The sequence below is a fragment of the Tenrec ecaudatus genome, chromosome 4, assembly GCF_050624435.1.
Source record: "Tenrec ecaudatus isolate mTenEca1 chromosome 4, mTenEca1.hap1, whole genome shotgun sequence".
NCBI classification, from domain to species: Eukaryota; Metazoa; Chordata; class Mammalia; order Afrosoricida; family Tenrecidae; genus Tenrec; species Tenrec ecaudatus.
In genome coordinates this window covers 171,896,524-171,919,710 of record NC_134533.1, presented here as the reverse complement: position 1 = coordinate 171,919,710, position 23,187 = coordinate 171,896,524, and the positions used below count along the sequence as shown (strand labels likewise).

At 43.2% G+C, this 23,187-nt stretch overlaps 1 protein-coding gene across 1 annotated transcript; it reads left to right on the top strand.

Annotated features, from left to right (window-relative positions):
- Positions 1 to 233: 233 nt before the first annotated feature.
- LOC142446122 (E3 ubiquitin-protein ligase RNF220-like) lies at positions 234 to 2,889 on the top strand. Its single transcript, XM_075547885.1, has 3 exons — positions 234 to 297; positions 1,110 to 1,285; positions 1,364 to 2,889. The coding sequence occupies exons 1-3, from the start codon at positions 234 to 236 to the stop codon at positions 2,069 to 2,071; spliced, it is 948 nt and encodes a 315-aa protein (XP_075404000.1). The 3' UTR covers positions 2,072 to 2,889.
- The last annotated feature ends 20,298 nt before the right edge of the window (positions 2,890 to 23,187 follow it).

Sequence of the window (23,187 nt, the reverse complement as noted above, 5' to 3'; positions counted from 1 at the left end):
CCAGTAGCTTTTCTTTGATGGATCTTGAAACATATAAGAAAAAAATACAGGCACGCTCAATGCTGAGATGGGTTTATGATGTGTGTAGGTGCATGGAAAGCTTGCCAGATGATGAGGCCTACAGCTAACGATTCCAAGGAGATCGCAAAGCCTCACTTCAGAGCTCAAGAAAGAACCATAGGTCCCTTAGCTACCTGTGAAAACAAACAGTGCACCATACCAAGGCACATAGAATGTCCATTCATTTCTTTACTGGCGATGCTAACTTTGACTGCTTGGCTGACGTTCATGGCAGAGGTTCGTTTCTGTGCATTTCTTCCTCTTCTTAAAAATGTAGTTGTTGAAAAAATAGAAATATCTCTATGTCTGTATATCTATCTAACCTACTATATAAACCAAACCAGTGACTGTGACGTTGCTTTGCCTCCCGAGGGCCCCGTGTACTGTGCAGCAGAACTGGGCTCCATGGAGCTTTCCTTGGCCACGCTTTCTCAGAAACAAGACCTTCTTCCGAGGCGCCTGTGGGCAGATTCTAATCAGTAGCCTTTTGGTTAAGAGCCTAGTGTTTAAGTGTTTGTGCTATTGGGGCTCCTAACTCGTATCTATAGACCTCAAAAACTCTGAGAGCCAGACTGGATGAGATGATGGCCTTGCGTTTCTGGGTCTTACAAGTTCTCCACCTTTGATAGTACATAATCTTAATGCTTTTCCATCGCTCACATTAGTGGAAAATATTTGAGTTTTCTCTGATAGGTTTCCACCATGCACAGTTTCTCGTTTTTGCAGATCTGACTGTGTGTGTGTGTGTGTCCAAAGTGTGATTCCTGGGGTTTCACTGCAGACACACACGGCTTTATTCCTACCAGAAGGTATCTAAATATGTCTCCTGATCAATGGATGGCTGCAGTCAAGTTCTACTAGTAACACATCGTCTTAGTCTCATTTGGGTGCCTTCAAACAAGGTCCAGTCACAACAGTGGCATCTGCTGGGCCATTTAAGTCAAGGCAGAGGAGGTCTTGGCAGCTGTGTTTTGGGAATGGGCACTATCGATAGATTGGGTTCAAACACACGGATGGTCACAGGGACTTCTTGTGAAGATATTTTTTAGAAATAGAAAACTGGGGCCGGGCCGAGGGCTCCCGGCCGCACCTGACGCTCTTGCTCTGCTTTTTGCCTCCGCCCGGGATCTTCTCCCAGACCTTCCTGCGAGTGCGAGCCAACCGGCAGACCAGGCTGAATGCTCGGATTGGGAAAATGAAACGGAGGAAGCAAGATGAAGGGCAGGTATGTCCCCTGTGCAACCGCCCCCTGGCAGGATCGGAGCAGGAGATGAGTAGGCATGTGGAGCATTGCCTTTCTAAGAGGGAAGGCTCCTGCCTGGCTGAGGACGACGCTGTGGACATGGAGCATGAGAACAGCACCCGCTTTGAGGAGTATGAGTGGTGTGGGCAGAAGCGGATACGGGCCACCACTCTCCTGGAAGGCGGCTTCCGAGGCTCCGGCTTTGTCATGTGCAGCGGTAAAGAGAACCCAGACAGTGACGCAGACTTGGATGTGGATGGGGATGACACGCTGGAATACGGGAAGCCACAATACACGGAGGCTGACGTCATCCCCTGCACTGGCGAGGAGCCTGGGGAAGCCAAGGAGAGAGAGGCCCTATGGGGCGCAGTCCTAAATGGCGGCCCTCCCAGCACCCGAATCACCCTTGAGTTCTCTAAGTGGGCCAGTGATGAGATGCCATCCACCAGCAACGGGGAGAGCAGCAAACAAGAGGCCATGCAGAAGACCTGTAAGAACAGCGACATCGAGAAAATCACCGAGGAGTCCGCTGTGACGACGTTCGAAGCCCTGAAGGCTCGGGTCAGGGAGCTGGAACGGCAGCTATCTCGTGGGGACCGTTACAAATGCCTCATCTGCATGGACTCCTACTCGATGCCCCTAACGTCCATCCAGTGTTGGCATGTGCACTGTGAGGAGTGCTGGCTTCGGACTCTGGGCGCCAAGAAGCTCTGCCCACAGTGCAACACGATCACAGCGCCAGGGGACCTGCGGAGGATCTACTTGTGAGCGCACCCCCTCTCCAGCCTCGCCTCCCGCAGCCCCACCTGTCCCAGCCTCTGTGACAGTGAGCCTCTCCCCGTGTACATACTTGCACATACACACACACACACACACACACATACACACAGGACTCTGGAGCCAGAGTGGAAGCTGCGGCCTGGCCCTGCCGGCTGTTCTAGAATGCCCAGGATGAAGCAAGGGGTGGTGGAGGATAGGGGAGTAAGGCTCCTGAGATCCAGCCCCCAGACTGACCAGATGGACAGACAGACATGCAAACACCAGACTGAAGCACATGTAATATAGACCGTGTATGTTTACAATGTTGTGTATAAATGGGACAACCCCTCCCTCCACCCCTTGGTTGTATGATTTTTTTTTTAAGAATATCTGAAGCAGTGCCTCCCTCAGGGCTGGCTGGGGGCTCGGCCCACCCACCTCTTGGGGTGCCTGCCTCCCCGCTCCCCTCCATGGTGTCCCTCCCTCTCCCATGTGCTCGGTGTTCAGTGGTGTATATTTCTCCTCCCGGACATGGGGCACACGCCCCCAGGGACATGGTCCTCTCCTTAGTCTTAGCTCATGGGGCTCTGTTTCAGAGCTGTGGGCAGGGATGGGCACCGAGCTGAAGCCAGGGCTGGCAGTACAGCTGGATGCGGGTGCACCTGGCTGCCCAGCTCCTCCCAAGAACTGCCCCTGGGATCAGAGCTCTGCTCCCAGGAAGTGTCTCCTCTCGGGGCCCCATGGTGTGATGCTGTGTCTGTATATTCTATACAAAGGTACTTGTCCTCTCCCTTTGTAAACTACGTTTGACATGGATTAAACAAATATAAACAAACAAAAAAAAGAAATAGAAAACTATACTGGTGAGGAAAAGGTCAGAACAGCTGTGTCCACCCCCGTGGTGCGCCTACTCATTCTGCAAGGGGATCTGGGAGAATTTTGTCCTAGAAGAATTTTGCTAGGAAAACGTAACCCACCCTACAGCCTGATTTTTTCCCCCTACAGACTTCACTTTGTTCCCTAAGACTCAAAGAACAATGAAAAAAACAGAACTTGATGCCCAAGCTACCATTTGATGTGGTGTAAATCGAAGATGACAGAGTTCTTTAGGGAAGGTTAGAGAATAGTAGCACTATTTTACTACAGGAGTGTACAGGATAGATCTGGCGAAAAGGTAAGTCAATCTCCTCAGAATACCTGGAGCCAAACATCCTAGAACTCTTGATGTAGAATAATACCGATCTTTCTGAAAGACTTACACTTTTAGTTCCTTTACTTTTGATACATTATTACAGTCTCTGTAAAGGAAATAGAGATGTGTATGGAGAGATTCTGGTTGCTGAAGGGAAGAGTTGTTTGATGTTAATAGCTAGAAAATATAACGTGGAAACAAAGGCCAGTTACTGTGGAATGGCCTCCGTCAGGACCCCTTGTGGGTCCCCACCAGGGATTTGATGCACACCTGTTATCTTTATTTCAGATGCAGTAACTGGTTCTTAAGGAAGCAAGCATTTGCATTCCTCATTTATCATTCTTTCTTCAACATTTTTGGCCATAAACTTGTGTTTTCCGTTTGAAGAACGCATCTCACATTAAAATGCATGTACAGTTTTATTTCCACTTCTCACAGAGTCCATAAAAAGTGATCCTGCAAAAGTTATCAGTAGCTCTATTTAGTGTCAAGTAAGTAATTATGTTCTTATCTCTTTCAAAAGAAAGTTTCCCACAGCATGAGAGGTGACCTACATTAGCTACAAAACAAAGTCTTATGTTAGGACCAGAGGCAGCAGCAATAAACCTCGTTCTACTCTGAATTCCAGGGCACTCTCACTGGTCAGGCGGCCAGAATGCAAAACAGCATGTCTTTCTTGCAGAGCACCCTCCACGTGTCCAGCAACCATAAAACATGCACGATTCATTATGCTGAAACATGCAGCACATTATAAAACCCTCTGGCGAGACCAATACATCTGCATTTATTTTCCAACTGCAGCTTCAATTTAATCAAATTCTTTCTCAGATCTAGATCTTCAACCTTTGAATAAAGCTGACAAATCATTCGTTTTCTTTCTCTTGGTAATTTTCTTTGATAGGATGCGCTTGGAAAGGTTTCAGGACAAGAGCAGTCCCTGTCTGGAGAGGCCCAGCAATGGGGTGGGGGGGGGGTGAGGGGGGGTGTACAACATCCCAGGCAGAGCCTTCCTTGATTTTCAGATTTGTTTTCTTTCCTACCTCACACCTTCCCTACGGATCCCTGAGGCTTACACACCGGGGAGCAGGTCAAATACCAGTTACTGTGCAGAGAAAGATGAGGCTTTCTTTTCTACTCTAGCAAAGATTTGTCGTTTTAGAAACCCTCTAGCGGGCTTCCTTCCACCGCGGCAGCCATCGAAGAGCCGCAGCCGTGGCTGTGCGCTACCACCCTATGGCCGTCGCCAAGGGCCACAAGGTGACCGAGAACGTGAGCAAGCCGAGGCTCAGCCGCCACCGCGGGCGCCTCACCCGAGCACACCAAGTTCCTGCAGGACATGATCCGGGAGGTGTGCGGCTTCACACCCTATGAGCGAAGGGCCATGGAGCTGCTCAAGGTCTCCAAGGACAAACGGGCGTCAAGAAGCGGGTGGGCACACAAATCCGGGCCAAGAGGAAGAGAGAGGGCTGAGCAACGTGCTGGCCGCCATGAGGAAGGCCGCTGCCAAGAAGGACTGAGTGCCGTGCCCCCATCTCCCCAACCCCCAAAATAAAGTCTTTCCAGAAACTGGAGAAAAAAAAAAAAAGTAAAAGAAAAAGAAACCCTCTGGAGGATTACTGTGAGTTGGAATCAACTTGATGGCAGTGGATCACGTCTTCCACAGATACCAATAGCGTTGCTTTTAGAAAGTGGATTCTGACTGTAATAGATTGAATAAAAACCGCCAAAGATATCAAGTCTTTGTATCTGGAGATGGTAAAGTTTACCTTAGGTGGAGGGAAAAGGTTTTTGATCAAGTTCAGGATTTTGGTATTATCCTGGGATTGCCCTTCTGTTCCTCCCGGTACCCCCAGTGTATTTTATAGGAGAAGCAGAGGGAACGCCGGTCTGATGGCCACGAAGAGGGAGGCAAGTGGTGACGCTGGAAACCAATGCATGCGAGCAGCCTCCAGAGCCAGAAAGGCATGCACTGCGTGCTCCCCTAGAGCCTCTGGAGGCAGCCCCCTCCTGCTGGCTCCCGGCTTTCAGCCCGCAATAGTGGTTTCAGGCTCTCGATTTGCAGAGGATAAACGTGCATTGTTTTAAGCCACCGACATGATCAGTTGATACAGCAGTCATTGGAAATGCCTACCTGCACTAACTTTCCAGTGACTTTTGTCAGAAAGTTTTTTCTTGCCTGCAAATTCAGAAGGCACTATGATTCTTTCTGAATGATTTAGCAAAACTGGCCTATTTTTAATAATATACTAGAGTAACCCAGATGGACCTGGGGGTCCAACAGACTGACCTTGGCAAATTGTCAAATAGGCAAAGTTTGCTTCCAAATAACCTATTTCCATCCATTGGTTAACACAGGGTTTTCAGGTTGTGTAGATGGAAAAACAAATGTATTTAAAAATATTATGAGACCACTGTCATAAAAAACAAAATCAGGAAAAGATGTTCACACTTAGAGAAACAGACTGCTGGTTCCAGGGATGGGTAGGAAAGAAAGGTAGGAGAAGGAAGTCCTAGACTAGAGACCAGAGAGGTGTTAACTTGGAGGACAGGGAAGGTAATCTTCTACAAGAAAGAGATGGGCAGACAATGGCAGAAACGAGCAAGCCATTGGGAGGATTGGTAAACTGTTGAATAAAAAAAATGATGACCTGCTCTGTAAACTCTCACCTCATTCACAATGAAAAGATTAAATGTGTGTGTGTGTGTGTGTGTGTGTGTGAACTGCTTTTGGTGGAAGGTTACACAACAAAATAGGTTCCCATTCAACAAGTTCTGCCTAAATGGCCCAGTGACATTAGTTATGTTGTCCACAATGTGTCATTCTCTTTTGATGACTTCTGCTCATTTTACTTCCAGTGCTCTAGTTTCCCTGCCCCCTTATCTTCCTGTCCTGGCTTTAGAGTCATTTGTTGACTTACGAGTCTCATCAGCATGGGGAACTGATCACAATGATCTACCTATAACCCCCTCCCTGGGGGATGGACAATAGAAAAGTGGGTGAAGGGAGACATTGGTTAGAGTAAGACATGAAAAAATAAGAGCAATTTATAAATTATCAAGGGTTCATGAGGGAGTGAGGGAAAAATGAGGAGCTTATACCAAGGGCTCAAGTAGAAAGAAAATGTTTTGAAAATGATGATGACAATATATGTATAAATGTGCTTAACACAATGGAGGTATGTATGGATTGTGATAAGAGCTGTATCAGCCCCCACTAAAATGATTTTTTTAAATTAACCACCAAGGAGCACAGTGCTATGAATCAGAATCCACTCAATGGTAATTAGCAGAATGGTAGACAGGATATCAATCTACCTTTGAGTACGGAAATCTATCATTGACCACTGCCTCATTGTGTGACATTAGTAGGACCCTCGTCCTCTTCGGGCTCTGGTTTTGACCCCTGAAAATAACAGGTTGGACTAAATAGTATTGAACACTCCCAGCTAGTTTTATGTCCAACAGTTCCATAATTAATATCAATTTTTATATGCCCAGTGTAATTGTGAGAGGCTGATAGTGAGAACAGATGTGGCTTTTGTTTTGTGAATCTCTCCTTTGTCCCTTGTCTTTACAAATGAGCAGTGGAACTGCGATTAGGCATAGTTGTTTAGAATCCCCCAGTGTCTTTAACTGCTCACCTCTCCTGACATGGTCCATTCCACACTCACATTTTCATCCTAACTTTCCTGCTGACTGTCTTTTGCTACCTACCTCATATTGATCTCTCTGGAAAAACCAGACTGAAGCACAGTTTGTAGAATCTCCTTGGTGCCCAGCGCCAGCTTCTCCTGGAGGCTAGAACAGGACAGATGTATATGGGCCCAGACCCCTTGGATCTTTGACCATTCCTAGACCCATGGAGACCAGAAACTCAGTCTGAATCCAGCCCTTAGACCTCAGTTCCACTGGAGGGAAACTTGTTCAAAGAAACAGACAGTAAATTCAAAATGCCCTCTAAAGCAGTGAGTTCCCACTTGTCTGTTAGTTTGTTGTACCCTGGCTGTGTTATGGGATGCTGTGATACCAGGAACTAAGTCATTGGTATTTAAAATACCAGCAGGATCGCACATGGTGAACAGGGTTCAGTGGAGCTTCCAGAGTAAGAAAGGCTTGAAGGTAAATAAGAAGCCATCTAGCTTGGAAGCAACAAAGCCCACGGGGAAGAAGCACACCAGTCTGTGTGATTACAAGATGTTGAAGGGATCAGGTATCAGACACCAAAGAACAAAAAGCATCATTGTGTGTTCACCTTCCCTATATAAATGCCGAAGACAAATGTGTGCATAAGTAAGTGTGGTGAAGAAGGCTGATGGTGCCTGGCTATCGAAAGATATAGCATCTTGGATCTTAAGGGCTTGAAGGTAAACAAGAGGCCATCTAGCCCAGAAGCAACGAGCCCACATGGAAGAAGCACACCAGCCTGTGTGATCACGAGGGATCGAAGGGACCAGGTATCAAACACCAAAGAACCATATCATCGTGAATGAAGGGAATTGCGGGATTGGGACCCAATGCCCACCTGTAGACAACTGGACATCTCTTGCAGAGTGGTATTGGGGAGATGAGTCACTCAGGGTGCAGTGTAGCATCGATGAAACACACACTTTCCTCTAGTTCTTAAGTACTTCCTCCCCCCACTATCATGATCCCAATTCTACCTTACAAACCCAGTTAGATCAGAGGATGTACACTGGTACAGATAGGAACTGGAAACACAGAGAATCCAGGACAGATGGACTCCTCAGGACCAGTGGTGAGAGTGGTGATACCGGGAGGGAGGAGGGAACGCGGGGCTGGTTAGAAAGAGGAACTAATTACAAGGATCTACAAATTTATTGATTTTTTTAACTTTAATTTTTTTACTGCTTATTTTATTTCCTAAAGCATGAATTTATCCCAAATGTAAATTAGGATGATTACATTAAAATTTCATGAAAATAAATAGTATTTTTAATCAGCTTTACAGAAACTTGAAAAGGATTATAAAAGAAAGAAAATAAGCAAGCTTCACCTTTTATAATAAATAGTAAAATCCTAAAAATGCCAAATTTAATTGAGAAATAATATATAACAATAATAGTATATTATGAAAAAATCAGGTTTCTTTACCAAGAAATTTAGATTGGTTTAAAATTAGAAAGAAAACTAATGTAATCAACTGCATTTACAGATTAAAGGAGGAAAAGCATATGACTATTTCAACAAAGAAGAAAATGATAAGGTTCAATATCTACTTATAAAAATTCATAGCAAACTAGAAATAGAAACCAACTTTTGCAGTACAATAAAAGAGGTCTACACAACATTTGTGATCAGGAAAATTGTCATAATTTGCAAGTGAATGGTTATTTACATATAAAATCCAGAAGATCTTCAAATAATAAGTTACCAGTTATTAAAATAAATATAGAAAAACCAATTGTATGCCTGTATACCACCTATTAGTTAAAAGAAAACAATATTAAAATATATCATTTATAATCTCACTCAAAATTCACTGCCATTGATTCAATTCTGATGGTCTAATGTCTAAAATTAAGGTGTTGGCAGTGTTGTGTCCCCACTGGAAAGTATAGGGGAGACATTATTCTTTGTTTCATTGATTTTCTATCCTCTAGAGCAGTGGTTCTCAGCCTATAAGTTTCACAGAGGTCACCTAAGACTATTGGAAAACATATATCTGATGGTCTTAGGAACCGAGGCACCGCTCCTCGGATAGTCTCCAGGAGCGTTCACCAACATGCAGACACAGCCACATACAAGTACCCAGCTACTTCTATGTGCTACACCATGCTTCAAGACAAAATTTCATTTATTTGTAATTAGAAAGAAATATTTCACAATACATAATTACATATTGTTTTGTGATTAATCCTTATGCTTTATGTTCAGTTTGTAACAATGAAAATACCTCCTGCATATCAGAAATTTACATTACGATTCATAACAGTAGCAAAATTGCAGTTATGAAGTAGCAACAAAACTAATTCTATAGTTGGGGGACACCACAACTGAGGAACGGTATTGAAGGGTCGCAGCATTAGAAAGGCTGAGAACCACTGGTTTAGGCAATTTACCAAAAAATTGAATAAATGCCAGAAAAGGAGGTGGAAGTGGAGTAAAATGCACTTGCTATAGAAATCTCAGGGCTTAGCACAGCCTGCTAACATGTTCATTGGGTACAAGTCTGTGCTTTAAGCTGAAGCCCATTTGCCAAGAGCACAGAGAATACCTGTTACATTCAACTGGAATTGCCTGAAAATATGTCACAACTCTCAAACTATGGGAACATAGAAACACATTATAGTAATGATTTATTTTTAAATAATAAAAATATAAGCAAATATGAAGTATTCATTTTTTCTGTTTTTCCCTCTGGGACAAATAGCATTGTAATAAATCAGTGATGCATGCGGCAGCATATAATGGAATATGCTTGCATGTATTAGAAGGCAATAATAAATAAGACACGTAAAAAATCTGAGGACCTACAGGTACCTGGGTAGTGTTAAGTATTGAATGTTTTCCTGACCTGGAACTCTGTGGTAATAAGCTAGCCCCGAGGAACAGAGCTTCTTTGTTACAATAATGAAGTCATGAGGTTGGGACATGTTCTAAAATTAGTCATTGCTGACATATTTTTAAAAGAGCTGATTTGATATAAATGCAAGCCCACACACGGGACAACAGATACTTCCTGACCTGGGCTGGAAGTTAAGGGGCCATGGGTAGAGGGCAAGGGGAATGGCCAGGGTCTTCTCTGATGAGCCCCAGTGGCCACTGTGGCCACGGCCTGCTCATCCACAAGTCTCTGTGGGCACAGTGCTCAGGCTCCACCAGTACTTTCAGGAACCCACAAAATACTTTAATTTAACAATATAACCTTTTATATTTAAAATCAGGAAGAAACACTAACTTTATGAGAGCTGAGATATTTTAATATACAGCATTCATATATTCATCTTTATACCAGAGCGATGCCAAACATACTTTTCAATATTTCTGCATCGAGAAAGGGACCCACAAAGCAAAAGTCATGTTAGTTGGAATAATCAACTATTTGAGATAAAAAAGGCAGCATTTACCATGGGTAAAGTTCAGAAGGGTTATGAAAACACCAGAATGAAGTGGGATAAATGGCATTATGTTGAGGGAATTGTCATGAAGCTAATGAAACAAAATGTGTATGAATTGTTGAATGGAAATCTAACAATATGCTCTGTAAAGTTTTACCCCATTCATTCTCTCTCTGTCACACACACACACACACACACACACACACACACACGTGCACACAATTTAATTAAAAAACCACAATATGTCCCTGGTTGTGGTTCAAAGGCAGTCCTTTGATCAGAGTGCAAGATCTGAAGTAGAAAACAGAGAGAGATGACAGAGAAATGGCCTCTTTGGGTTTCCCCTATGAGACAAAGGACCAAGCTTCAAAAAGCACCTCCATCAATGAAATCTTCCTACCCCAAACCACAGGGCAGACACGGCTAGATAGGTGTTTCCAGCTCAGGGCGATGGCATGCCTCCCACAGGGGAGTTGGTGGGGCTGGGGAAGTCCATGGGATGCTCAGATGCAAAGGAAAGCCCCACGCAGGGCTTACACTGGCAACATGATCAGAACGATTGAAAGAAGCAAACTGAAGGTGGCGATTTGCCAGAGGAAAGTCTGAGAACTATCTCATTAAGGACCCCCCCCCCCCCCCCCCCCCGATCAGGAAGGCAATGGAGCAGATTAGTGGAGATGCTCCCCGCCGTTGAGACAGTGCTGACTCATGACGACCTCCTGTGGGTTCTTGAGCCTATGACTGTTGATGGGAGTAGACAGTCCAGCCTGTCTCCCGCAGAGCTGCTGATGGTTTCAAACCGCCACCATGAGGTTCACAGCTTGATGTGCCCAACCACCATGCCACCAGAGCTCACTCAGCATATTGCAGACCTGTGTCTCTGGATGAGCTAGTCCATCTTCTCAGAAAGGAGATGAATATCAAATGCTAGCACAGTAATCCAGACAGGAAAATTAAGGCTCAAAGTGGTTAAGTAGCATGATTCACACATTCTGTCGGTAAGTAGCATTGCTGAGATTCAAGCACGGGCAGCCAGGCTCTGAGATTGGTGTGATTACTGGTCACTGAGTAGAGGAATTGGCAGTTGAACTGGAAACTACTTTTAGTACAAGACCTGCCCTAGGGAGCCATATAGGGAATCTGCGCATTTTACTCACAGTGCCATTTGGGACTTCCTCAATTCTTTCCTTGTTTTATAAACGTTTACGGGAAAAATTTAAAAGTTCCACTTCTCTATCATTGAATTCCCAATCTTTAAGTCCTTGGTGGATCTAGCAATTTATCTGGAGGTAACAAAATAGAATTACCTTATTTTAAAAACATCAGCCCAATTGTTATGTAACTAATTTGTTCTTTATTGGAGTTGCCAAATGTGTTGAAATACATTTGGATTGACTCACTTTGTACACATTTACTCTGTGTTTGAACATGTTTTTCTTCTTCCTAGTACTGAGTTATAGAAGTCAGTTGAAGTAGATTTTTCAATAATTGGCTCTGAACATAAGGACTTAGCTCTATACCAACTTTCCCTTAAAAAGAAAAAGATATTAGAAGCCTGTTGCTTTTGCTCTGTTTGCTTCTTCTAGTGCTTTGCTGTGAATGAGAGCAGCCTGTGGTCCCTCCCACCAGCCTCTCACTACGCTGTCTCCAGTTCTGCTCACACACTGCCCTGAGCCACGCAGCTCTTTTCTGTGTCTCCTGACCCTTCCCTGGTCCTAAGGAGAATTTTATTTCTCAAGAAAAATGGCTGTCCTTGTGAAAGCATTGCTCTGTGTTAGGTTTCAGCCATCTGGAAAATGCGGGGGGATGTTTTTATTTGAAGGCTCGCCTCTAAAGAAAACAGTCTAAACATGAATGCAAGAAAGAACAATAGACTATTTCCACTGCTCTGCCCAATTAAAACAAAACAGGATCCATGACAAAAACTGTGGAAGTCTGTGAGGCGAAGTGGAACTCCGGACAGTGCAAACAGCACCATCATCGCTTAGCAAACTTGGATGCTTCCTGCTGATAGGATGAGTTCTGAGTCCATGCAGAGGGGTCAAGCTAATATTTTCCCAAATGTGTTTCTGAACCATCAGTCACCGAAAACCTTGTGGACGGTGGTTTGTCGTCATTGTAACTCCTTGGCAGCTGGCTCCTTTGGGGGAGGGGCAGCCCTATAGTACAGGTAGAAAGGTCACGTGGGTTTCTGAGATGGTAACTCTCTTCGGGAGCAGAAAGCCTCACCTTTCTCCCTCAGAGAGGCAGGTAGTCTTGCCGTTAACAGCCCAACTCATAATCAAGATGCCGCCCGGCCTCCTGATATATATCCATAGCCATACAGGGCCATATCAAACGATCATTTTATAGGTTTGAATCCTGGGATATCAGCAACTGTATGTTTCGTGCTAATTATCTTACGCATTGCTGGATTCTTGGGTGATTTCTGATTTTTAAAATCTTATAAATAATGAGTCAATGAGCATTTTGCACATGAATTTCTTTGCAAAACTCTGTCTGAGCATGCATTCCTAGTAGTGAAACTGCTTGATCAAGGAGGATGGGTGTTTTATGACCTTTGGTACATGTTGACAACTTTCCCTTTATGGAGCACTGACTTCTCATCTCTGGCAATAACACTGCTATTTTGCTACACTCAATATGCTGTTCAGCAACTTTCATAATAATAACATGAAATCACGAGACTGTTGATTACTTGCATAGCTCAGAGCCTTTGCGGGCTCTTAGTTATCTGCATGTGAACCGGCTGGAACTGACTTCGTGAGAGCTGAGCTGAGGAACTGGAGGGACTGTCCCATTTCCTTCGCAAGGCACTCTTTCGAGACTGTGTTCCTGGGCACAATTCCAGACACAGTGTTCTATGTAGGATTGATAGTGATTAAGGACACTTCCACCAGAAGATGCAGATGTTGTCTTCTATTTTGGTCTGTCTCTAGGATGTTGTAGAAGGAGAGGGTGGATATAATCATCAAAAGCAGAGGGACAGGGCGTGGGTGGATGCATGGATCTATAGGTGTATGGAGGAGTGCCTTGGAGGCATTCTTGGGAAGGTGTTAGAGTGAAACTGAAAGGTTGGCGGTTCAAACCCACCAGACTGTCCAAGGGATAAAGATGATGCCGTTTGCTCCTGTAAAGATTTACAGCCTTGAAAATCCTGTATAGAGTCTCTATGGGTCAGAATTGACTCTTGGCAGTCAGTTCGGGTTTTGAGTATATACACCTGAGTGTATATGAGAGAGTCCTCATTTCGTTTGCAACTAATGAGTGGCATAAAGATGTTAGCACCTGCTTCCTTCCAAACACCAAGTGCTTTAAAAAAAATTCAAAATCATACAGGGTCATAAGTTCAGGGGACAGAATCTGCATCTCAAAGACGCCTTGATTTCAAACTCCTTTGTGCTTTGGGAGTTACAGTAAGAGGCTTAGGATGTGGTTGCTCTTGACTTGAAAAATGTTATCCAAAATATTTTTACCAAGTGGACATTCAGACAATTTATACTCAACAGCTTTGCAACAAAAGGAAGCCCAAAGCAATTTCTCTTCCACATGTTGTCTAGGTGAATGGCACTTCAGTTGCCACTTTCAGAGCTCTCAGAAAGTCTTCCTGATACCAATCATATCACTTATCAGCCCTGAAGGTCTTATTTTTGCCAGTGGGCTAGATCTAGTAATTGCTAGTTTTAGAGCTTTCAGCTGCTTTGGGGAAATTGCTTTTAGGATACAAGGAAAGTCTGCTATGATCTTTAGACTCAGATTCAACTACCTAACTTTGAAAGAGAATCCTTCAGTAGAAGGCTTACAATCTACTAGAAAATATATCTGTATGATGTGCTTCTACAGGATAGAGGCAACATGGTTATTGAGTCCAAGCAAGAAATTCCAGTCAACACAGTCTTTCTCACTTCCTGGAATAGGCTAAGCCCTACTGAACATGTTTCTACCAAAGAAATAAAGGTTGGCAATCATCTGCACCTCTCCCCTTTCCCTTTGTAAATCTGAAATAACAGGAATGACTACTGTAAGTTTAAAAAAATACCCACATAAATAATGTACACACATAGAGACCACATAAATAATCCACTTATAAATATAGTGAGGGCAAACAGAGAAAGAGGGCTACAGCTGCCAAAACACTGCCATGTGTGATGAATATGTATCACATGTCTATTGTGTAAATATATGGTACTCTGGTTACCAAGGCAGGAATGGAATGTCTAACTTAAAGTGTGTTAATACAAGACGGAAATAATAATTTCCAACTACATACAGACTTCTTGAAATAAACTAAAATGTTCAAATGAGATTGGCACGCTTAAGCAAGTGTTGGTGATGCTGTGAATTAGTATAACCTTTCTGAAAACAACTCAACATTATGCTTTAGTAAAGTTAAAATGATGTCTTTTAACCTGAGCGTTCCACTAAAGTAAGAAGGCAATTAGATGGGTGGGAAAATATTTGTGTATAAAATAAGCAATCACAAATCATTTTGGTTAAATAATTTGGACGCAATCCAAATGTTAAATAAATGGCTGACAATGTTCTATGACAGAATATAAATACACTATCTTCAAAGAGCTTTGTTTCTTAAAATGGAAAATGAAAATACTAAATGGTAATATGAGGACTGTTAAAACATATATTGTGTATACATAGATTACATATACATTACATATACTAGAAGAAACTAGTATTTGTGTTAGGCAGGGTTCTCTAGAGAAACAAAACCAGGATACTTATGATTATATATGTAGATAGATATAGATACATAGATTTATACAGCACGAAGGAATATAGCAGCTAATTAGTACAAACAGCAGTATAGAGGGCTCAGTTCAACTTACTTCCATGGAACAGTTAATGTACTGGAAGTCCTTCAACTCACACGGGTTGCTGTGTCCAAATTTAAGGAAGCAAACATCTGAGTCTTTCCTCAGGCAATGCAGGTAGTCCATCCACAGGCAGCAAACAGCAGGTCAGGTCAACAACAATTAGCAGGCAGAAGCTTAGCAAAGCAGGCCTGATGGGATATCAAACTCAAGCAATGCAAGATGACAGGATGCACCAGCCTCAAGCTCAAGTGATGTACACACCAGCAGCGTGGTGAAACAGGTCTAGAAGGAGCCTCATGCTCTAGTGATATGATCCACAGGTTGACTGTCCCACAAGTAGTGTAGCTCACAAGGCAGAGAACTAGCTAAAGCAGCTGCAAGCTGATCACCAGAGAGCAAGCGAGAGAGGGGCAGACCATGACAAGCCATTTATCTCTTTGCCCTCCAACGAAACTGTGACCTGATTAATCCCACATGTTCCTATTGGCCAGGTTGGCACAATAAACCTATCTATCACAGTGCTGAAGATGAAACTAAAAGGAAATATAACTCCTTCCCCACCCACACACCCATAAAAAATAGCAACAACAAAACGATGATGACTATTGCTTTCTGTCCTCTATTTTTCTATTTTAGTTCCCATTCCATGAATGTATACTTATTAGTTTTCATAAATAAAAAATATCATGAAAACAAGTAAAACAAGAAAAAATTTTTGGCTTATTGAATGTGGTAGTACAGAGATAAATATTCCTCTTGAGAGAGAAAAACATGACTTGATGGAGAATTAGCACTCACGGTTCACATTTGGTAGGTACTAGTCTCTGTTAAAAACATAAGAGGATGGGATCAGCATGGAAATAGACATGTTTAGTAACTTAAAACTGTGGCTGTCAGCTACTTTGAATGTAGTTCCAGGTTTGCCCTTCAGTGAGGCCCTTATCAATTGGGGTAGCATGCCTTTGCTGAATGTCTGGTTTGGGGTTCTTTGGACAGAGTTTACTCTATGTTAGCTAGGTCACCATTTATATATTTCTGTGCCTGTTACTTAGCACCTACCATTCCAGTTGCTTGATTAAATTAACAAAGCCATGTGTGTTAGCTCAAGCTATTGGTTACAAAACTAGATGATGCTGTTCACTGAGACAGAAAAGGAAATCATTGAGAGCATCTTGGTTTGCTAACCAAACTAAACCAAACCAAACCAAACTCACTGTCCTCCAGTTGATACCAACTCATAGTAACCCTTTAGGACAGGGTAGACTGTGCTGCTGACAGGCTCATGGAAATGCTAGAGATCAAGATACCCTTGGTCGACAGCCAAGATCTCATCACACATATGGTCTCTTAGGAAGAACGTCTTCACTGCTGTCATCAAAGGCATCCACTGCTGGCCAACTCTCATCTCACCGGTGCGGTGTGGCAGACTTTCCACTCTTGATGCTGGACACAGCTCATGATTACAGCTGCACTGATGAATAGCTATCTGAGCCTACCTTGAGAATCGAGTACTGGCCACTCACTACCAGAGACAGGGGTAATGTCATATGCATCTCCCTCAGCTTTGAACATCAAAAGGAGGAGGAGGAGAAGAAGAAGCAGAAGAAGAGAGGAGGAGAAGGAGAAAGAGGAGGAGGAGGAGGTGGAGGAGGAGGAGAAGGGTGCTCAGATGCAAAACAGCCCAAATATCAAATACCATTTTAAACAGTAATGATGATGAAATTGCATATCTTGGGTTTTGCCTCTGTAAAATAATACTGTCTGATTTAACACATTTAAAAGACACACATGAGTGGGGTGGTTGGAGTATCTGAGTGTTAGAAAGATGATGGAGAAGAGAAATCTTAATGCACAGAGCTCCAGTACTGTACCTGGTCATGAACTTAACATGAAGAGGGAGGGGGTCTGAGGTTAGGATATACTATGATGCAATGTCCAGTGGCTTGATTAGTCAGAAATCTGAAAGAAGCAAGATTGTAAAGTTATAATTCAAGAGGTGAGAGGAAGAAGCAAGTAGATTGGGCCTGTGAGAGCATGAGAATTTTTGTTTCCTATGTTAATGTCCACCAGAAAGCATCCATCACTAAAGACACACACACTAAACAAAGAAGTGGATCAGATGATCCAGTCATCCAGCCAATACAGGTGAGCCTTGGACACCTCAAGGCTTCACCGCCATGGTGGTAGAGAGGAAGGATATTCCTGGGCCCAAGAACAGGGACTCCCTTTCTTTAAGACCAACCTAGCTGCTGCCAGCCCAGAAATAAATACCGAACCCTGACATGACACTGTCCCTCAGAGAGATCACCATTCATTGGGGGTGTACACTGATTATGTCCAATTTCTCTTACCCCAGAAAGAGCGATGATTCTTCCTGATTGAATCAGGATTTGGCTTCCTTGTCTATAATAGCCCAGCCAGTGCACCTTCTCAAGAGCTAATCCAACAACACGTATCTATTCATCACATCACCTTGCTTGCACCGAGGGATCCCTGTATAGAACAGCAAGTAAGTTTGTCTGAAAATGAAAATTGGATCATTGGTGGGACTCAAATAATTCAACAACCAATTTTTTTCCCTAATGACTGTTTAAGTATAAAAAATAAAAATAAATGATATACCAATAGGTAGTTTATTATTTCATACAGTTAATACTTAAATAAGAACAATAAAAGAGGTACATACTACTAGATTTGTTGGGAGAATTTTAAAATATTATAGAAGAATATGAAATAACACCTGACAAAAACCAATAAAACAGCTCTTAAAACTATCCATATATCAATGTATCAAGCCTATTTGTACATATGTTGCCATCGTCATTTCCAAAACATTTCTTTATATTTGAACTCTTGGTATCAGCTCCTCTTTTTTCCTCTCCTTCCATCCCCTCCCACTTTATTTTTATTTATAAAAATAAATTTTTATTTTCATATTTTATACCATCAGCTGTCTCCCTTCACCCACGTTTCTGTTGTTCATCCCCCTAGGGTGAGAATGGGGTGTCATATGTCAATCATTGCGATCAGTTCCCCTTTCTCCCTGTTCTCCCCCCACCTTCCCCCTACCCTCATGGTATTACTAATCTCATTATTAGTCCTGGGGGGTTTATCTGTCCTGGATTCTGTGTGTCTAGAGCTCTTATCTGTACAAGTGTACATCCTCTGGTCTAGACAGATTGGGTCATGATTGTGGGAGGGGGGAAGGGGAAGCATTAATGAACTAGAGGAATGGTGTGTGTTTTGTTGGCGTTATACTGCACCCTGGCTGTCTTGCCCTTTCTGTGAGAGATAGCCAATTGTCTACAGACGGGCTTTGGGTCTCCATTCCGACCCCCCTTGTTCGCATCTTTATGATAGTTTGTTTTGGGTCTTCTGATGCCTGATACCTGATCCAATTGACACCTCATGATCACACGGGTTGGTGTATTTCTTCCATGTGGGATTTGTTGCTTTCCTGCTAGATGGCCACTTGTTTAACTTCAAGCCCTTAAGACCCCAGACGCTATATCTTGCAATTGCCGGGCACCATCATCTTTCTTCACATTAGCTTATGCACCCATTTTGTCTTCAGTGATCATGTTGGGAAGGTGAGCATCACAGAATGCCAGGTTATTAGAACAAAATGTTCTTGCGTTGAGGGAGGACTTGGGTAGAGGCCCAATGTTAATACTCAACCTACAAATATATATACACAAACCTGTATCCCTATCATTATGAATCAATATATTTACATATGTATATGTCTGTATTTATACCTCTATAAATGTCTTTTGCCTCCTATTTCTTTCCTCTATTTCCATTTACTTTCTTCCTGTCCCACTGTCATGCTTGACCTTCATTCATCTCTCTGTACTTCCTCTCGGCTACAGTACAAGTGATCAAACCCCACCAGGCATTCTATGCCTTCCTTGCCATCAATTTTAAATCTCTTGTTGTTCCCTTGCTCCTGGGATTGTTGGCTCCCCCTCCCTTTCCTCCACCTCCTCCTCTCTCCTGCCCCTAGAACCATTGGTCTTGTTGTTTTTTTCCTCAGGTTGTTTATCCTGCCTATCTTACAAACTTAGATATGGGGGGCGGGGGTGGGGGTGGGGAGCCTATGATTAGTTCTTGGTCTGTCTGCTGATCCTTATGAATGTTTTCTGATTAGGTCTGAGAAGGTGTCAAGCCCTGTCCTCTGTGTCCGAAGTCTGTTTTCAGAATTACTCAAGGACTTTATTGCTTTGTGCCCCTTGCTGCTCTGTTGCGTGCCCTTCCTGCTATGCACTGGAGTGGCGGGTGGGGGGCGGTGGGGGGCAGACTGGGAACAATTCTCACAGTAAGGGAACATTGTATCTCATGGTGAGGCCAACCCTACCTATGGCATTTTCTTTGCATTGGTTGCTCTGAGCAAGAATGTTGTTCTTGGAGCTTGGTGGGCCAGGATTGCTGTTCTCACTTTCTCTCTCCCTCTCCCTCCTAGTTGTCTCCCATGTGCTCTGGGCAGACCTGCCACTCTCCCTCAGCTGTATCTTCAGTATTGCTCTCTGTAGTACATTCTTCTGGGGAGGGGGTATAGGGGCTGGGCCCACAGACCTCTCTGTTAGTTCACTGCTTCATGCTGGTATGCTGCCCTCAAGGCTTGATGCACCAGGTTAAGGTTTGGTCCCTCTCTCCTTTTCCTGTGGACACATAAACAATACTCCCCCCGTGGTGGATTAGTTCCCTGTTCCCCACAATGCCTTTGTCTTTTCCCTTTTCTTTTTTTTCTCCCCACCTGCTCTGCCCCTCTTTTCCTTTCTTTATATTTGTGTGCTTTTATGCATCATTTAGCTTGGTCTGTCCCTTGCCTGTGTGCCTGTCCCTCAACCCATAAATTACGTATTATATCGTTTTTATTTTGTTCCCACTGTGTTGATTGGACCTACCTCAGTGGACTCATCTAGTACTTGTCCATTTGTGTTTGGCTATCTTCGCTTAACATAATTTTCTCCAACTCTTCCCATGAGACAAGTTGCTTCAAGTATTCATCACTGTTTTTCAGGGATGTGTAGTACTCTAATGTGTATATGTGCCATAGTTTTCTAATCCACACATCTATCTATGGAAATTCAGGTTGTTTCCGGGTCTTTGCAATTGTGAATTAGGCTGCAATAAACATTGGCGGGTAGACACTGGTCATAGTCTATTTCTTACTTCTTCTGGATATATGCCCAATAGGGGGATTAATGGGTTGTAAGGTAGCTCAGTTTCTATTTGCTTTAGATATTGCCAGATCGCTTTCCACAGTGGCTTACGTATCTACAAGACCATCAGCAGTGGATGAGATTTCCTATCTTTCCAGATCTCTTTCAACATTTGTTGCTCTCTTATTTTATGAACTGGTCTATCCTCAGGTGTGTTAGGTGTTTACATCTGCATTTCTCTGATGGCTAATGATTTTGAGCAGTTTCTCATATGTTTACTGTCCATTTGGGTTTCTTCCCTGCTGAAACTTCTGTTCAGGTTTCTGCCCAGCATCTCAGTTTTTGTTGTTGTTATTGCAAACTATTAAGGCATTGTATATTTTAGTAATAATCTCTTTGTCTGATGTGTCATTGCTAAAGATCTTCTCCGGTCTTTGGGTTCTCTTGTTATTCTCTTGGTGAAGTCTTTCAATGTACACAGGTGTTTTATCCTTAGTATATCCCATTTGTCAATTTCTGCTTCCGTGTGTGCACCCTTCCCTATTTCAGTTAACCTATGTATTCCTGTCATATGGTTCTCAGGTTTGTCCTAACTCTTTAGTTGATGGCCCTAATAGTCTGGGGTTTTACGTCGAGGTCTATTATCCACTTTGAGTTTGTTCTTGTACATGGGATGAGATAAGGATCTTGCCCCATTTTTCTGCATGTAGATATCACTTTTTTTCCCAGCATCACTAGTTGAAGAGGGAATCTGTTTCCCATTTGATGTTTTTTGGGCCTTTATTGAAGATCAGTTGTCTATATGCTCCTGGTTTTATTTCTGGGTTTTCTGTTCATATCCATTGGTCTGAGTATCTGTCATTATACCGGTACCACATTGTTTTATCACCGTGGCTGTGTAGTATGTTTAAAAGTCAGGTAAAGCAAGCCCTCCGATTTTGTCTTTCTTCTTGAGGAGTTCTCTGTTAATTTTAGGCTTCTTCCCTCTCTATGTGAAGTTGACAGTCAGTTTTTCCATTTCTTTGAAGGAGGTTGTTGGTGTTTGTATTGGTATAGCATTAAGTTTATATAGTACCTTGGATAGGATTGACATCTTTATTATATTGTGTCTTCCATGAGCATGGGATATTCTTCCATTTGTAGAGGTCACTTTTGGTTTCTTATAGTAGGGTTTTGTAGTTTTTCTTATACAAATATTTTGGGTTTTTTGATTAGATATATCCCTAGGTATTGCCTATTGTAAAGGGTATTGCCTTCTTGAGCTCCTGTTCTGCAAACTTGTCTGATGTATATAGCAAACCAATAGACTTCTGTTTATTGACATTGTATCCAGCCACCCTTCGACATCCCTATACTGCTGCCAGCACTTCTATTGTGGAGTTTTTGGGATTTTTCAATGTATAGAAGCATGTTATCTGTAAATAACAATAGTTTCACTTCCTCCCCCAGATACATGTCTCTAATGTCCTTCCATTATTGTATGTTGTTAGCTAAGACCTCCAGTATGATGTTGAATAGAAGTGGGGGAATTTTTCAGTAGGATTATTTTCACCTTTTCTCCATTGACTATGGTGTTGGCTGTTGGTTTTTCATAGATAGCATTCTCTGCTGCCTGCCCTCTCCCTAGTGCCAATGCTACTATCTGGCACTCCTGCCAGGCCCTTTCCAGCTATCTTTCCCTCCATCCCTCCATTTCTTTCCAAACACCTATTGATTACCTATTAAGTGTCAAGAGCTAAAATAAAGACATGGTCTCTGCTAGTTAGGAACTGACAGGTCTGTGGGGCAGTCAAAACCATACACACCCAAAATGAAATAGAATAAATTTGCACCATTTCACTGAAAACACAGAAATGAAACACAGAGGTTCAGAAAGGAGGGAGGGAAAATGATGGAGCCCCCAAAAGAAGTTACACTTGAATGGTTTTCTTCTTCCTTTCACCAAGGAAAATTCCTTATTTATTATTTCCTCGGGGTCAAACTCCCCGAGTCTCCTAAATCTACTAGCCTTCTGAGTCAAGTACTAATAACACAAGGACTAAAGGAAGGGAACCTTACTCTTACCTCGTTTATATTCTCAAGTCTATTCTGAATGGGGAGTCCTTGCTGCTTTGTGTCACTCTCCATTCTGACTCATAGCAACCAAATAGGGCCAGGTGCAACTGTCCTGCCGCACTTCCTAGGCTATAATCTTCACGGGAGTCATCTGTCAGGTCTAGTCTGTAGAATGGCTGTTGGATTTGAACCCCTGACCTTTCAGTTAGAAGTCAAGTGCTTAACCATTTAATCACTGGGACATATTGAATGATGAGTACTAGTCCAAATGTCAACTTTCAGAAGCAAAATTCGAGATCCCAAAAGTTAACTGAGCTGCCGAAAAACCACACAGCTTATCCAATCTCCTTTTGGAATGGGAGGGGAAAAAAGCAATTAAAGAGTCTTACAGGGCTCCTTTCACACACCCAGCCCTTCCTTCCGACCATGCCCACCTGAACTCAGCCCAGACGAAAATAGCAGCACCAGGTGGGTAGCATCAGCACCTCACTGCAGCCTGGAGTTGGTGCGGGCTCTGCCTGGGTCCAGGGCCAGGTGGGAGGCTGCAAGCATGGACCCAGGTATGCTCCACGTGGTCTGGCTGCGTAAGCACTCTGCCATTGTCCTCAGTCAACCTTGGCACTGTGACCCTGTACTCAGCCTTATCTTAGCTTGTACTGACTCCACCATGCAGCACGAGTCAGGCACCAAGCTCTCAAGGCCTCGGGGGAAGGAGAATGACAACTAGATAAGATTGGATCCCGGCAACCACCAGTAGGGGACATGAGGCCTAGCACTTGCCCACTACCCATGAACTACAGTG

Excerpts from the sequence above, each read along its gene's own strand:
- LOC142446122 (XM_075547885.1), top strand. The coding sequence starts at position 234 with ATGTCCATTCATTTCTTTACTGGCGATGCTAACTTTGACTGCTTGGCT. Across the intron at positions 298-1,109 it reads GGCTGACGTTCATGGCAGAG|AAATAGAAAACTGGGGCCGG; the intron begins GTTCGTTTCTGT and ends GATATTTTTTAG. Across the intron at positions 1,286-1,363 it reads GGAAGCAAGATGAAGGGCAG|AGGGAAGGCTCCTGCCTGGC; the intron begins GTATGTCCCCTG and ends TGCCTTTCTAAG.